The sequence below is a fragment of the Euwallacea similis genome, chromosome 10 (assembly GCF_039881205.1).
Source record: "Euwallacea similis isolate ESF13 chromosome 10, ESF131.1, whole genome shotgun sequence".
Classification (NCBI taxonomy): domain Eukaryota; kingdom Metazoa; phylum Arthropoda; class Insecta; order Coleoptera; family Curculionidae; genus Euwallacea; species Euwallacea similis.
Window position 1 is genome coordinate 3,709,735 of NC_089618.1, and position 15,393 is coordinate 3,725,127.

At 39.8% G+C, this 15,393-nt stretch overlaps 5 protein-coding genes across 8 annotated transcripts in view; 3 read left to right on the plus strand and 2 right to left on the minus strand.

Annotated features, from left to right (window-relative positions):
- Positions 1 to 120: 120 nt before the first annotated feature.
- Positions 121 to 8,127, minus strand: mRpS9 (mitochondrial ribosomal protein S9). The gene is made up of 8 exons (XM_066394129.1): positions 7,961 to 8,127; positions 7,609 to 7,851; positions 7,342 to 7,515; positions 7,206 to 7,291; positions 6,903 to 7,147; positions 6,735 to 6,850; positions 437 to 599; positions 121 to 247 (listed from the first exon to the last, which is right to left on the minus strand). The coding sequence occupies exons 1-8, from the start codon at positions 8,000 to 8,002 to the stop codon at positions 156 to 158; spliced, it is 1,161 nt and encodes a 386-aa protein (XP_066250226.1). The 5' UTR covers positions 8,003 to 8,127; the 3' UTR covers positions 121 to 155.
- wtrw (water witch) lies at positions 650 to 6,312 on the minus strand. Its single transcript, XM_066394125.1, has 7 exons — positions 6,130 to 6,312; positions 4,324 to 4,500; positions 3,878 to 4,267; positions 3,525 to 3,820; positions 3,231 to 3,462; positions 2,978 to 3,151; positions 650 to 2,885 (listed from the first exon to the last, which is right to left on the minus strand). Exons 2-7 carry the CDS (start codon positions 4,494 to 4,496, stop codon positions 1,211 to 1,213), a joined length of 2,940 nt encoding a protein of 979 aa, XP_066250222.1. The 5' UTR covers positions 4,497 to 4,500; positions 6,130 to 6,312; the 3' UTR covers positions 650 to 1,210.
- The window catches only part of LOC136411523 (tether containing UBX domain for GLUT4), a 40,324-nt gene continuing 29,225 nt past the window's right edge, over positions 4,295 to 15,393 (plus strand). Inside the window, exon 1 of the mRNA XM_066394126.1 lies at positions 4,295 to 4,304. The gene's annotated coding sequence lies outside the window, so the exon portion shown is untranslated. The remainder of the gene's footprint in view (positions 4,305 to 15,393) is intronic.
- LOC136411664 (GSK3-beta interaction protein-like) lies at positions 8,690 to 9,031 on the plus strand. The gene has a single exon (XM_066394319.1). The coding sequence runs from the start codon at positions 8,690 to 8,692 to the stop codon at positions 9,029 to 9,031; it is 342 nt and encodes a 113-aa protein (XP_066250416.1).
- On the plus strand, positions 9,421 to 13,927 carry Dmtn (transmembrane and coiled-coil domain 2 protein Dmtn). 4 transcript variants are annotated; one of them, XM_066393814.1, is made up of 9 exons: positions 9,421 to 9,541; positions 9,607 to 9,707; positions 10,714 to 11,183; positions 11,323 to 11,545; positions 11,603 to 11,730; positions 11,980 to 12,232; positions 12,286 to 12,619; positions 12,675 to 12,856; positions 13,178 to 13,927. In XM_066393814.1, the coding sequence occupies exons 3-9, from the start codon at positions 10,724 to 10,726 to the stop codon at positions 13,299 to 13,301; spliced, it is 1,704 nt and encodes a 567-aa protein (XP_066249911.1). In that variant the 5' UTR covers positions 9,421 to 9,541; positions 9,607 to 9,707; positions 10,714 to 10,723; the 3' UTR covers positions 13,302 to 13,927. The 4 variants fall into 4 exon arrangements, with proteins under 4 accessions (XP_066249911.1, XP_066249913.1, XP_066249910.1 ...); XM_066393816.1 differs by adding an exon at positions 12,930 to 13,039 and having other exon boundaries at positions 9,444 to 9,707; XM_066393813.1 differs by having other exon boundaries at positions 9,444 to 9,707.

Consider the following 15,393-nt stretch of genomic DNA (forward strand, 5'->3'; position numbering starts at 1 on the left):
GTAAAGTATCCATTCTCACCTTGGGAACTTAAAAGATATCACCAAAATCAGGAATATATAATTTTCACAAAAATATACGGCTTTTGTTTGGTTTTTAAATGCAAAAATAAACACATAAAATGGCATAAAATATCTTTATTGTATCAAAATGACAACTAACGCTTCTTCCATGTAAACTTCTTCCTGGCTCCTGCTTGCCCCGGCTTCTTTCGCTCCCTCGTTCTTACATCGAAAGATAATAACCCGGCTGCAATAATCATGCAAATAATAGTCAAACTTATTGACTAACAAGTCAATTAAAAATCAGTGGCGTTGTAACATGTCGGTTTACTGTATATAAAAAGGTTATATGCAACTCCTTTCATTGTTGAAGTTAACGGAAAAATTCAAAAATCTCCGGACAAATTGAAAATGACTTGGTCTAACATTTACGAACCTAATCTCATTTCCTCCACAGTTTCTTCGTCGACAAAGCTCCTCAGGCCCCAGGACAGGCCCCATCGTATGGCTCCTGCTTGTCCCGAGGGGCCGCCCCCGTCGACCTCGGCCTCCACGTCCACTTTATTGAGCATGTTCGAGAAAATCAGAGGAAAAAGTATCTAGAACATTTGATTTATGACAACAAACGCTCACAAAACAAAGTCGGTTCGCAATTGAGGTTCTGAGTGGGGGATAAAAAAGAATTAAAAAATGCAGCTTTATTAATACCTCGGAAGTAAGTTTATATACATAACTCTACATAATACCTAAATAATCTTAGCATAAACTTACCTAAATCCATTTTTTCTGAAAATATGACCTTGACAACGTCAAGACCAAAATAATCACTGCTTTAATATGATGGTAACTTTGACAAGTGTCAATGAAACTATCTATTAAGTCCCTAGATTTGAGGTTAATACCAAAAGCTTATAAATGGTTAAAGGCTAATTTAGGTTAGTTCAAATACTACCGCGAAATCGAAATTTCTTTATAAGATCAAATCCATTCACAACCTCTAAAATTCCCTAATATCACATTATTATTATTAAACGGACACTGTCGCACAGATCTTGTTGTAGGATTCCTTACGCCCAATTTACTATTTTTACAAGCCAATTGACAAGCTTACAGTTGACAGAGTTATAACACATTATTTCAACTGAATCTCCCTCATTCCTTCACACAAGAATCACAGACAATCTAAATGCTTCTTACCGGAAAGCGAAAGCTAACTGGCGCTGCTATTCTTGACCGAGTTCTTGCTGCGAGCATACTGCTCCAGCAGCTTCATATTCTTAATGAGCAGCAGCCGCAAATCGCGCACTTCCTTACTTAGACTGTCTATCATATCCGCGTTCCTGTCCACCTTGTTGTGAAGGGGTGTAATAGATGCCGAATCACTAAAGTCGTACAGGCCACTCAAGTCTTCCATCACGTTATTGTTATTCATCTTATTGGAGCTCTGGCTTGCAGTGCCAGTACTGTACATGCTCCCCTTCTTGGCGATTTCATAGGCGGCCTCCAAGATATCTTTGGGAAGCCGCTTCTCCCCTGGATTCAAAGGTTTGACGTTCAAAACCACTCTATAGGCTTTAGGGGAAACTAACGCGGTCCAATGTAGGAGATTCAGCACTGTCTGAGGGAGATAGCCATTGAAGAGCGCCAGCTCTATGTAGGAGATCAGCTTAGTTTGTCTGACTAACTTGGAAAGACCTGCGGTTTTCTGGAGGCCCTGGATGTCGTGGACAGCGATACCCACCAGGAGGTTCATAAGAATTACAGTAACGAAGAGTAAAAACATTATGTATGTGACTTGGGCGCTGATTTCCAGGAGAAAAGGCGGGTCCTCAGGATCATCGTCTACCAGAAGATCCAGACTAAGTTCCCCGGTCATCATCACCATCACGGTAATCAAGCCAATGAAAGGATTGGCGAAGGTAGAGGAATCTGGGAAGATCACGCAGAAGCTAATGGTGAACCCTATGAGGAGACAAGAGTAGGCTAAAAGGAGCTTGGCGAACTCTTTTTGGACTCTAGTGTACATAGCCACGTAAGGACCGAAAACGGGCAATTGACCTATCATCAGCATTAAATTGGTCCACCCAAAGAGCACTGCAAAAGCCCCCACGTGATTCTGCCACGTGTAGGTCCTCCCGGTGTAAACAAATGAGATGACAAAAACGCTGATAATCACCGCCCATTCAATAATGTTTTCCGGGTGGGACAAATACTGCCGCACCGAGGGATAGCCGGTTATACCATATACTTTACGCAGAATTTCGCACCCAGTAATACCAACTAAAACAAACCACTGCATTTCAATAACAAACGGGTTGTTGCGCAACATGTGCCCCATCATCGACTTCTTTTCGCATAGTTCAATCACATCATTCAAATCCTTGCCGTGGTTGTAACAATTGTGCGCCAGTGCCGTCAATACGTACAATGACAAACTTAACACGAAGATGAAGCAAAAGAACATGCGCGCAATATAGTACTTCCGGATTTTCTCCCATTTCAAATACAAAAAAGCAGAGCACAGAGGATGCAATAAAATCTCTTTCTGACCCTCGTCTACAAAAGTGTTAAGGAAACTTATCTCCCGAGGGTGGCAGTGTTGCAAGATACTGCGGAAATCCAATTTTAATTCCACTTCCCGATTTGAGGATTCGGGATGGCGATGCAGGGTAATGGCCTGATCCAACTTTTGGCGTACCATCACCAAAGAGGCGGGCGTTTTGCGGATTATAATGCCCAAGGCAGTGTTGCCATACTTAGATTTGGCGGTAATGTCGGCGCCGTGGTAGAGGAGTTTCTCCACGCATTGCGAGAGTTCATTGAGGGCAGCCATGTGCAGGGGAGTATAGCCGAATTGGTCTTTGGCATTTACGTCTGCTTTGTGACTGGAAGAAATCAATTAAATGCTGGGCGGAAAAGGGGGGGGGGGGGGCATGAGGGATATAGAATATCCAGAGGTGAGTAAAGGAACACTTACCGAACGAGTACTTCGATGATGTCGTAAGATCGGGCCGATTTACCAACTGCCGCGTGCAACGAAATCCGTTTGTCACAATCAGGAATGTTCGGATCCGCTCTGCCCTTGACGAGCAACAACTCAACGCTGTCGTAGGATTGCGCACGCGCCCCCAAATGTAACGGAGTCTGCAGACTAAAAGCCATGGAAAAATGTTAAATTCAATGTTAGAATTGACTAGTAACAATAAACTTTGACAAATGACATTCCTTACCGGTAGTTCCGGACATTGACCTCCGCCTCTTTGTCCAATAGAATGTCGATGCATTCGGCATTGCCGCCCTCGGCGGCTAAATGCAGCGGCGTTTGTTCTTTTTCCTTAGTACGCGCATTGACGTTGACGCCCTTCGTTTCGAGCATGATGCGCAGACACTGGGCGTGACCCAATTCAGCCGCTAAATGGATGGGCGACATGCCAGAAAACTCCACTTCACCCACATCGGCTCCTGAAAGCAATCTTTGATCAAAAAATTTGCAAAAAAAAACAATTTCTAGACTATCTACAGACCTTCAACTGTGAAGAGTCTGACACAGGCGATTGCGTTCGCCCTTACTGCGCAGTGTAAAGCGCTCTCGTTGCAGTGACTGGGGCTGTTGGTGCGCGCCTGTACTCGCGCTCCATTATTCAGCAGTATCATGGCCGTTTCGGGACTATCACCGAACGCTGCGCAGTGCAGCGGGCTGTACCATTTGTAAAGGGCGTTCACGTCGCTGCCCTGAGCCAAAAGGAACTGCGTGCCGGGGATGCAGCTGCTGAAGGCCGTTAGGTGCAGGGCGCTGAGCCCTTGGTTCGGCTCGTAGTACCTTTATCAAATATTTACGATTAGTTTGCTTTTAGTTTTTATTTGAAAGTTCTATTACTTGAGCTGAGCCCCGAGTTTGAGGAGGCCGTCGAGGAGATCCCAGCGCTTGAGGAAGGCGGCCCACAGGAAGCAGATGCTGATCTCGAATTTGTTGGCGCCTCTAAAAGACTCTTCGAGATTGTCCAGGGTGACGCGTTTGCTCTCTATATCGTCAAAGTAATGATGCCTGCCAGACGAAGCTTTCATGTGTTCAATAAGATTGCTTCTTATGGTGTCGTGACAAATCTGGACGGACAAATCATGCGTGGGGACCTCCTCGTAGCTCTCATAGTAGGGATTATGTATATGATCCGCCGGAGGGCTGGGCCCGCACTCCATGTACTCATAATCAAACTCATCTGAGGGGTATTGCTCCTCTAACACCGCCAATGGATCTTGGTGATTTGATCTATTATCAGCATTATTAGTTTTCTTAGTTTAATAGATTAATACGCAATCTCCCACCTCCTCCATCTGGGCACAGTAGCATTGGTCTGATTCATGTACAGAGGATGGCTCTCCGCCTCGGCATGCGCACTGACTGACCGACCCAACTTCCGCGAGTTGGCATGCCGATCCTCGAAGCCCAGGTTGTCCATTCTGATAGTTTGACTGCGCTCATCTGAGGAAGAAACCATTTACCTGCAAAAACCGTTACCTTGTTGTGAATTGTCAGTAACTTTTTTGTTTTGTTTATGTATGAGCCTCTGGATTTCCCGATTACAGTCCCAATGTTTAGTTCCTTAATAAGAGGGGTTTACAGTTAATCTTAAACTTGGATTATTAAGTTTACTGCCCGGATTGTTTACTGAAGGAAACGTTTTATTGCAAGCCGGCTGGGATATGTATGGTGCCATAAGATCAAATTAGATGCAGATTTTTTATGCCTTTCTAAGAGGAAGAGAATAGCTTAAATTCTACAATTTACAGATCAAGGAACAAACTATTTGATGACATGGGAACAGTTAATTTCTAGTTAAGACCGTAGAATTCTTTTATCAAGACTCTTCTGTGTTTCACTAAATCAAATATCAATTCTACAATTTATTGACCATGGAAGCAAATCAAGGAATAGTAGATACAAGATAGAGATCTATACTTCTTTAACTATTCTCAACTGACTCAAAAACGGCAAAACTTACTCAAAATTGAACCTCCAACACTCATTAAAAACACGCTCAAGCCCACGGCACTCGCAAGTGAATTGAGCAATGCGAATTTCCGCGTAAACCTCCACGTCACGGTGTCGTACGTTTTACAATTCTTCCAGATTAACGTGATTACAATTGTTAATCTCTTGCGGAGATTAGCTTTGACAAATATTTATACTTTGTAATTACAAAAAGAGCCATTTTAAATGTATTGTAGAATAGAGCTTGAAAATTGGTAGGTACCACTTGTGGCCGCGACAATTTGGTATTAACCTTTAAACCGGAAAAAAAAGGATTGTCTAAAGCTTTGTTGGACAATCTATAATTTGTTTAATTAAATGGAATTTAATGAGTGTGATGGTAAATCCGCAAAAAATGATTAAGATACCACGAAAATCACTAAATGATATATACATTTACCATCAAGAAAATTGTATTTTTTTGTAACGGTATTTTAACGTCATTTTTACTTCGCATCGCGACGATAATTGATGCTAATTAGAAGCAACGCGTCCTTACCAGACACCACTGGCAACATCCGAAGGCCCAAGAAACCTCAGAAACAAGTTCAACGATATAATTTATGTCGCATTAGGTCAGGCGGTCAGTAAGCTAAACGCATCAAAGTGCAATCGGCGCAAGTAGGAGACGCTTAATTCGGCCTCAATAGGACAGCTACTTAAAAGACTGCGTTTTTGGGATTTTTTTTTTGGGAAGGCCTCCACGATGACCGGATCTGCACTCTATTGACTTTTTTAATTTAAGCGAATTTCCGCGAAGTTTAACCGTATTGTTTTGATGCTCTCCCACAAAGCACATGGGAGACGGCTGAATCGGAATGCTTTTGTGCTGTTTACACGGCTTGATGATCGGTTTAATCGTGGGAATTTGAGCAAAAAAATATTTGCCAAAGCTTTAGATTTGCGAATAAACCAAACCAGATGAATATTCAACATAAAAAAAACAAAATTCCATTTAATTGTTTCAATGACCATAGATCCGATTATCCAATCAGCCGCCATCTTAAGCCGTGTAGGCCATGAGGCTATTAATAATTGGCGTTTACGTCACAAAAACACATCCTATCACAAATCCCCAAAAAAACCCCATGAAACATTACCTAAAAGTCCGCTTTTCGGCGCACAAAACCCGGGAAATTGACCATCACAATCGCACCACTCCGCGAGTCGGTCTCGGAGAACGGAAAACTATACAATCAGACTGCGAATAATCGCGAAAATAAATTGAAAAATTGCCGTTTAAAAGACGTTTCAAATCGCCATTGTGTATCGGGGCATTTAGTAGATAAATGCTTAATCTCACGGTGTTGCCGAAACTAATCTCAAACTACCAATCGACGCGAGAAAAATCCTTTAAACTCAAGATTAAAAATAAATAATGGCAAAGTGATATTAGTAGATTTTCACATAATATTATATACTTAACTACATGGCTTTTTCTTTATTTTAGGTACCATATTTGTCAAAAAAAGAGAAGATTTATGTAATATAAAACAACCTACCAGCTGAATGAATGCAAAGATACTTCCTCGGCAGTCACAATCCTGCAAAGTACCCTATTCAAAATACCACTTTGTAACTTATTATTTATTCAACTTACTTGTCATATAATTGAGCAACAGCGCTGGTAAAATAATTTTTTTTATAAATACCCGAAAAACCTCAATTGCCAACCGACAAAAAAAAAACAATAGTTTTTACTAACCTGCTCCCTCTGTTGGATACTTTCAAAGTAATTTATACCTTGCCCATTAATGCTAATGCATCCTGTTCCTGGGACCTTCAATGTAACATTGCCAATGGCCCTTTTGCGGCGGCATTCTTTAACAGACAACAAATGGGCATTGCAATTTTACCACAATTGGAAAATTACCATAAACTGTAACAAACTCCCGACCATCCTCTCCCACTTGCGGCTTAATAGCTATAGAAGTCTTTGACTGATTCACCAAGGGCTTTCGATATTTTGAGATAAAGTCTTTGTATTTGTATGAATATGGCAGACTGACCAGCCTCTCCATTACATTAACAAAACTATCATATTCTTTGTCTGATAAAGGTTCCACCAATTTTAATTCAAGTCCCTGTTTGTCTATCCACTGAGACCCAGATAAATCCCTGGAATATTCTTCAGTTTTTAAGTAACTTCCCCTTTAATATATAAGCACGCACTTACAGTTTTAAATTGGGGTCTGGAACTACTTGTTTCCTGATCATACTATCCTCAAATTTATATAAATCATTAATATGTTGAACCCCAGTCTGGAAGGATGATCATTAAGGAATGTTTGACAAGACCAAGATGAACTCACATGTAAAACCTGATAAAAATTTGGCCTGCCAGTGTAAAATAAAAAGTGATGAGGCCTTCCAGTTTCATCAAATTCAGCAGCTTTTGTTTGTGGGAAAACCTCCTCTGGGGGTTTCATAAAAGGTCTAGCATTTTTTTCATATAAACCACTTGGAAATAGGTATTGAAGGGCATTCTAAATTTAGTTTTTAGTATTTAGAACCAAGCAAAAAAATTAAATCTTTTCCTCTAACAAGCACCTCAAACAAAACCAAAACAAAAGACTTACATCAATATCTTCCTGTGTAAAGGTTTCAACATTCTCCCCCATCATATTAGCCAAATGTCGTTTTCCAATTTCAAATTCATGCCTTTGAGTCTTCATGAACTCATCGTGTTCTTGAGCTCGCTCCAAGTAGGCCTTCATAGCTTTGCTTATGGTGCCTTTTGACCCCACTTCATCTCTTGAATTGGGGCTGTTTTGCCCATCAGAGCTGCTTGATATTCTGGGCACATCTGATAAAAGGCGGGCCTAGAATGAATTTTAAAGTCAAATAATTCTGATATTTTTGAGTAGATTTTGATCCTTTTATAGTTAGAAATGAGGTTTATTTTCAGATTGAGAGAGAAGGGAAACCTACTGATTTTAGAGGGTCCTTGAGGATGTGCAGCCGGCGTAACATTGCAGGTTTTTTAATGTTGTACGTACGTCTAGGACTACTTTTAGTGAATTTAAATTATATAATTTATATGGGAAATTCAAGAAAATTACAATAAAACCTGCAAAAATTGAAATTGTATTTTGATGAACATCAAACCTTACTTTTTTAATGCAGTAAAAGAATTCTAATCTTAAAAATTATAGAACCTTAACTGAAAATATGGCAACGTCGCGAGTGTTGCCATTTGGAGATATTTAATAATTTAAATAAACATTGTTTGTCACATTTCAGGAATTTCAAATTGAAATCTAAGATCAAAGAAAAATTAAAATTCTTCATAATTGCTTTCATGAGCGAAACAATCACTTAAAACATAAAACAAGTAAAAATAAAACCACTTTTAATATAGTAGAAGTAGGGTTAGGAACAAGACTGCATTGTTGTCGATTTAACAAAAACTGGATCCTACTTGGGAAAACACATGCGAATTATAACCTCTCCTTTTCTAGGTACTTCAAGTAAACAAAAACCACCTTAATCTGAACGAGAATCCATGAATCAAAAAATGAATGTCCACAGCGACAACACTGCAACTCGTTTGTTTTTGTTGTATTCATAATTTATTTACGTCGAAATATCGACTAAATCAAAACGTACTTAAAGCCGCAAAATGACTAAAAAATAGCTCGAACGACTCCTCGTTTCACAATGGGTGACCAGGACCGCGTCTTGGACGCGGAGGGGTGGCAAGAAGAGGCCCAGAGTGTCATCAACGACATCAAAGACCACGTAAAAACCATCCAAGTTTCCCAAGCTCTAGAAAGCTGCAACTCCCGCATTTTCCTGAACGTGGAAACGCTGGAGGGGCAAAAATACACTTTTGAGCTCACCGTACAGGGATTCAGGTTCTGTGGCAAGGATTTCGACCTCAACGACTGGGACAACGGGGACTACTACGAGACCCCTTATGCCCTCCTTAATTCCGTCAGTGCAAAGTTCAAGGAGGCTTTTGTTGATGTTTTGTTTAAGAAATTAGCTTATTGCAAATAGGCAATATTAGCGTGGAATGTGTTATTTTAAAAAAAATGTAATTCAAAAACAAAAAGAGGATTGTTAAGTAAATAGTATATAGAATTTCCCTGTGTTTAGGAATTTTATTGACAGAGGCAGTATGGCAATGGTGCTGAGGGGTTCTACTATCGTTATCAGATGTTTTTTTTTTTAATTAAAATCTTTTGAAATAAGATCTGACCAAGTTCAAATTTGTCAAAATTCAAAATCGTCTATTATCCTGAAGGTAAGATTCATAAGATCGAGGCAAAAAAATTTAATAATAAAATAAATAATTATGTGTATATCTCAAATCTGGCAACGTAGCCTTAATCTTGGCACCAAGGTGGCGCTCTCTCTCGCAGTCACCTTACGTTCTCAGGACTAATCAGCTGATTGTCAGTTTTGACATCGACAACCATTGTTATGCATTTTAGCGATTTTCCGCGTATTATGAGACTATTTTCGCGATAAAAACGATGATAAAGCACCGTTGACCGCTTAAATTCGGTAAGAAATGAATATTAAACTTTGTTTTTCGGTATTCCGAGATAATTGCGGCTGCTGCTAACCAGTTAGGGCGTGAGTCGCACCAGGTTCGCCAAGGGGACCTTTGTCACTTTCCAATCTAGATTCTGGACTTTAGAATGGGTTTCGAATGGGTATTTTCCTAGAGGTAAGTCTACGAAATATCCTTAATGATATAGCAATAAATTAGTTATCACTAGGAAAGTAGTAATACTGTAGGAATAAATTGAGAGCCCCCCCTTTGGGAGGACTTGCCAAATTTGGTGTTTACTAATACAAGTATCAGTCAGACTTTGTTTATAACTAAACCTCTGCGTAACTAAATAATAAACATCATTTACCAACTTTCCTTGTTATTATATTCAAATTTATTTTGAAAATAAACAGGAAATTTTTATAACTTTATCCCCTCCTCTCACACTTCAACCTATGCACTCTGCATGGTAATGACTACTTAATCCAGTGAATTATGGCCCCCCATGACTCCCAACACTGCCACTTTTTTTTAATCATTAAATACCAGCAATGGAATTCAATTAAATTGTTTCAAGTGACATTGAATATCTTGGGTACATTAGGGAGGTGAAGGTACCGCCTTGTTCATTGTTATAGTCAAATTACTTATTAAAATGTTTTCCACGTTCCTTGAGACCTTATATAACATTTTCTGGGTAATAAAAATAACCTCTCTAAGTCCTATTTTTAGTACTTAGTTTCAGAATTTTTCAATTAACCAGCCGAGTGTAATGTCACAAAACACATTACCCTTCCTCATTCTGGGTTCATGGGGCCATAATCATTGTTTATCATTGTTACAAATACAATCATTAACACTGTTTTATAAATCATAATGTAATTCTGCAATAATTATTAAGGAGCAGCAGTGTAATGTTTGAAAGGTTATCAATAATAATGCCCCCTTTGATACACTATTAATTCATAGAAGAAAGGTTCTTTATTCAAGACAGTTTACTCTCAACATGCAGATTACAATATTAGACATTTGGAGGTATGTCTTTAGCCCATTAAAACATGACTCAGCACCTTAACTTCCCTAGTAAATAACTCATGTTGATTATTCATCACTACACTAATTGGTTTTCTGATACTTAATAATTACTATGGGTGCAAGCAAACTTGGCTATCATTTGTAGGCTAGCTGCCATGGACAGCCTCCACGTGACTGCCACCCAACAGGCTGCCACCAGCAAGACCTCCAGTCGCAGTACCTCCCCTGCCAGACATGCCACTGTGGAGGATAACAAACCCTTTCACCCTCATCATGTTAAAAGCCTCAGCCATGGCTCAGCTGACAGTAGCAAGAGCCATGAAGGCAGGCCCTCACGCCACAAAAGTCCTACCCAATTGGCCAAGAGTCACCTTGATCATGACTCCACTGCTCTTGATGACTCTACAGCTTTACTGGCCAATGTGTCTCAGGACCCAGATGTTTTAGACCTCTATCAAGCCTCCTTCATTTCTAATGGTTCTGGGGAGATTAAGGAGGATGAATCTGATTTTGGAGTATTGATGGATGCTAAAACCAGTGCTGTGCTTGAGAGATTGGGAAGTAAAATTGTCAGGGTGAGAGATTTAATCAAAATGGAGCAGAAGTTAAGAGATGGTAAGTTTCATAAAAAGGTGTTAAATTTAGCAAGCTTTTTTTATAAAATTTTCCATGTAAAAAGATTAAATAAATTTAGTACAATTATACTAAAATAACAACCCTGTACATTATTACTATCTTTCTCTCTCACATATAGATAATGTGAATGAATACCTAAAACTAGCTGGCAATGCTGATAAACATCAAGTTCAGAGAATCAAAGCAGTGTTTGAGAAAAAAAACCAGAAGAGTGCGCAGACCATTGCACAGTTACAGAAGAAGCTAGATGCATACCAGAAGAAGGTGCATGATGTGGAAAAGGGGATACAGAGCCACCGCCCTCCTAGGGAAGTGCTGAGAGACATGGGACAAGGATTAAAGTGAGTATTGTTGAATTAGTTAGTATAGTGGCGCTTGAAAAACTGGATTTCTTCCAGGAATGTTGGGGGCAATATCAGGGACGGAATAACTGGATTCGGAGGCTCCGTCATGTCCAAACCCAAGGAATTTGCTCATTTAATCAAAAACAAGTTCGGTAGTGCTGACAACATCAGCCAACTCTCAAGTGAGTATCCCTTTGCCACCACTAAACTTGATGCATGAAAATTGTTACTCTCTCCATTTGCAACGTAATCGCGGACATTTGGGCCATTAACCTAGATGAAGCAGGTAATTTAACCGCTTTTAAATCTCAGTAAACCTGCGTAGTGATACCTAAAAAAATGACTTTAAACACTCCCCTTCCTTAACTAATGGCACTAAACATTTGTCTAACCGCACGCCTCTCCCTCCTTTCTATTGGCTCACCGCGCAGCTTGGTACGTAGGGCCGGCGACCAATCAAACGACCGGATCGGAAGGCAGCTGCGCAGACAAACACGCGGCAGGCGGAGTCGAAGAAGGTGCGGGACAGCAAAAGAGCGGGGCCAAGCATGGAGGGAGCGCTACATTGCCGATGACCGCCTCCCAAAGCAGTATGCAGGGGCGACACAGCGGGGCCCAACGCAAATTTCCTAGTGATGATGGATCTGAATGCGAGAGTAGTGTCACTAGCGAGAGTATCGGAAGGTATATTTTTACTAATTTGTTTTTTTGGTTTGGGAAATAAAAGGTGTTTTTAGGTACGGACATCCTCAGGAGGCTAGCATGCAGGACAGTCTTACTGAACTGGAAAAGAAGCTGAAATACTTCCAAGAGCAGCTGGATAGCTTCAGAGAAGGATTGGAAACCATCAAGAGTTTCCATACAGATATTCAGTTGAATAATCTAGCAATCCAAGAGGAGAGATTCCGTACTGAGCGGCTAGAGGAACAAATTAACGATCTAACAGAGCTGCATCAAAATGAAGTGGAGAATTTGAAGCAGGCTATGGCTGACATGGAGGAAAAGGTGCAGTATCAAAGTGAAGAACGGCTAAGAGACATTCATGAAATGTTAGAGCATTGCCAAACAAAGGTGAAGAAGGTTTTCACAATTTCTGTAGTTAGGAATTAATTTTATAACATTGCAGATCCAAAAAATGGAGCATCAAGCATTGCAGCAGCAGCAATACGTCATGCTAGAAGGCTTGGACAATTCCAATGCACGTGCGCTGGTTGTCAAGCTCATCAACGTGTTATTGACGGTGTTGCAAGTGGTACTGCTACTGGTGGCCACAGGGGCCGGCATTATAATGCCCTTCCTGCGCACCAGGTAAAACTCCTCGACCACGAATCACGGCGTCAGTCTAAGTTTATTTTGACCCACAATATTGTTTGATCCGCAGCCCGAGCCGTACCGTGACCGTAACTGAATTAACCGAAGGTAAGACGAGCCCGATAGGCCATAACTCCAAATGGTCGTTATTGTCCCGGACCGTGTCGAAAAGCTGACCGTGTACGTATACGTTTATGGGGAGTAAACCTAGACTGACTGATTGTTTTTTAAATGGGCGTGGTGTAGTACTAACCGCATTTTTGCATCTCCCAACTATCTAGGCATTATTTTGGATTTTAAGTTTCTTGAATTTTTCAGGGTGCGTATCATCACTACTGTGGTTTGCGTGGTCGCTATAGTGTTCACGCTCAAGCAATGGCCAGAGGTGCGCGATATAGGTGGCCATGTCATGAAGCGGCTCAAGGACACTTTGGACCAATAGCGAAAGTGGCGCCGATCAATCAAAAATTTGTTAACGCTTCCTGAGGCGGTTTCAAGGACTCTCAATGAGACGTGAAGGCAGCTAATTGGCTCAATTTACTTGTTTTAAAGTATGACGTGCGTAGTAACATCGAGTGTCACGCTTCTGACTGATTTTCACACACCTTATTATATTATAGTCAATTTGTGATTTGAGCGCGGTCTTGGTAGGTGGTAGGGACAAAATAGGTAGTTAGGAAACGCCCCAAACACATGTTCGTCCATTTCGTATATATATATTACTATTGTAGCTGTTAGTAGGTCGTACATTGTAGTTGAAGCTGCACCCCCTTGAGGCAGATACACTCATAGGTCAAGTTAAGTGAAAGAGAGAAAGAGTGAGAGTTTAATTATTATTGTTGGTAGTAAAAATTGAAGGTGCGCGCATACTATAGTATCAACGACTTTCTCTTAATTCCCCTATTTATTCGATCATTTTCATTCGGATTATTGTTATTTATTTACGCTCGCTCCCAGAGGTTTCAAGTAAATCAATTACTTCTAGTTTTAATTCAAAACGGTTATTTTCTATGTAAGTATTTGTATTTTTGTGTATTGAAAAAGTAAAAATTTTTATTTTTATCTTGAGTTTGTTAGTCCTATTTCCATTATAATTCCCGAAAATAAAAAATGTCCTTAGAATTTGGATAACCTGCCAACGTTATTCAGCGAGTACTAAAAATTGTTGTTAGGAGAAAACGGAAACGTCAGACGTGTAGTTAATTTCTCCATCACTGGTCAAAATATCAATAAGACCTCTACAAGGTCACGTTTAAAAATAAATGCTAGAGGTAATGTTGGCACTTGTCCCTCAATTAATTTTAAAGCAACAGTATGTTGACCATTTAATCAAGGGAACAGATCATTTTAACATCTTTTTTAAAAAGAATTTTTGAGGAAATAAGAAAAATGTATTCAATATGACGACATTGCCTAGTTACCTGATAAGTTTCATTTAATAAAACCTAAAGGCTACACAGGAACGTAATCATATTGATAATTCGACTTTAAAAGAAATGGGTTATTGACACGTGGCGAAAGTGTCCTTTACTAAATATGAACATACGAATTAAAGTTTAAAAATATCTTTATCTAACAAGCGATACGATTAGTTCGTCCAGATACATATCATCTGATACGATAGTAGTAGAGTAAATTCTAATTAATATAAAATCAATTAAATACTCACGGTTGTAAAAATTCAATTTGGGGGAAATATCTGTTTCGCAATTTTGACGTGTATTAAACCAATAGAAAACCCTTTCAGGAGAAAGGAAAATTACGCTATTAATATTACATTCATCGGAATTCAGCATAATACAATTCTTTACGAACCTTGCCGATAGATAGAACCATTTCAAAATGGCAGTGCGTACACAAACATAACCTCCCAGTCTATCAGTGTCATACAATGGCTTTCGGAACTTTGACAATAGCACTGACATTAAATGATACAATTATGACAGTCATTATTCTCACTCGAGATTAAATTATTAAAAATTATTATTAATAAAGATACATAGCAATGTTGATCCGACATTGATCCAAAGTGGGTGAAAGTTAGCGCGCAACCTTAGAAAAATAATACGATCTCGCTGTTGCTAATTGCGAGCGTGCGGTTTTCTCATTATCCGCACACAGTTAATTCCTAATAAAGCGAGACCGACGGCTTCCTGTTTCAATTTCCTGACTCATAATTAGTAATTTTCTTTCGGGACGCCCCTGCCCAATCAGGGAAATTTTGACCAGTCACAGTAGGCTTTCGGACACCTGGGTTTTTTCGCTGACTTCTGAACCCCCAAAAGTATGTAATTAATTACGGCGATAACTGCGCGGTCAACTAAGCCTCATTTTTTTTTGGAACTTTTGTTTTGTTTTCTTTGGATCCTATTGCGGCAAATTAGCGGTGACCAAGGCCGCCCTAGGGTCATCGAATTAATTAAGCTGCGATTTAATTACTGTTGTTGTCGTCGTTAGCTGATTTTACATGTTTGTTTGTTAATTAATAATCAAAAGATACGAATGTTCGTGATAATGAACATTGAGTAAGAATG

Excerpts from the sequence above, each read along its gene's own strand:
- LOC136411664 (XM_066394319.1), top strand. The coding sequence starts at position 8,690 with ATGGGTGACCAGGACCGCGTCTTGGACGCGGAGGGGTGGCAAGAAGAG.
- wtrw (XM_066394125.1), bottom strand. The coding sequence starts at position 4,496 with ATGGTTTCTTCCTCAGATGAGCGCAGTCAAACTATCAGAATGGACAAC. Across the intron at positions 4,268-4,323 it reads ACTGTGCCCAGATGGAGGAG|ATCAAATCACCAAGATCCAT; the intron begins GTGGGAGATTGC and ends TGCTGATAATAG. Across the intron at positions 3,152-3,230 it reads GTCAATGTCCGGAACTACCG|TCTGCAGACTCCGTTACATT; the intron begins GTAAGGAATGTC and ends CATGGCTTTTAG.
- mRpS9 (XM_066394129.1), bottom strand. The coding sequence starts at position 8,002 with ATGTTACGCCGGCTGCACATCCTCAAGGACCCTCTAAAATCA. Across the intron at positions 7,148-7,205 it reads CCAGACCCCAATTTAAAACT|GGATTTATCTGGGTCTCAGT; the intron begins GTAAGTGCGTGC and ends AGAATATTCCAG. Across the intron at positions 248-436 it reads TGTGGAGGAAATGAGATTAG|CCGGGTTATTATCTTTCGAT; the intron begins GTTCGTAAATGT and ends TGATTATTGCAG.
- Dmtn (XM_066393814.1), top strand. The coding sequence starts at position 10,724 with ATGGACAGCCTCCACGTGACTGCCACCCAACAGGCTGCCACCAGCAAG. Across the intron at positions 11,184-11,322 it reads GGAGCAGAAGTTAAGAGATG|ATAATGTGAATGAATACCTA; the intron begins GTAAGTTTCATA and ends TCTCACATATAG. Across the intron at positions 12,620-12,674 it reads TAGAGCATTGCCAAACAAAG|ATCCAAAAAATGGAGCATCA; the intron begins GTGAAGAAGGTT and ends ATAACATTGCAG.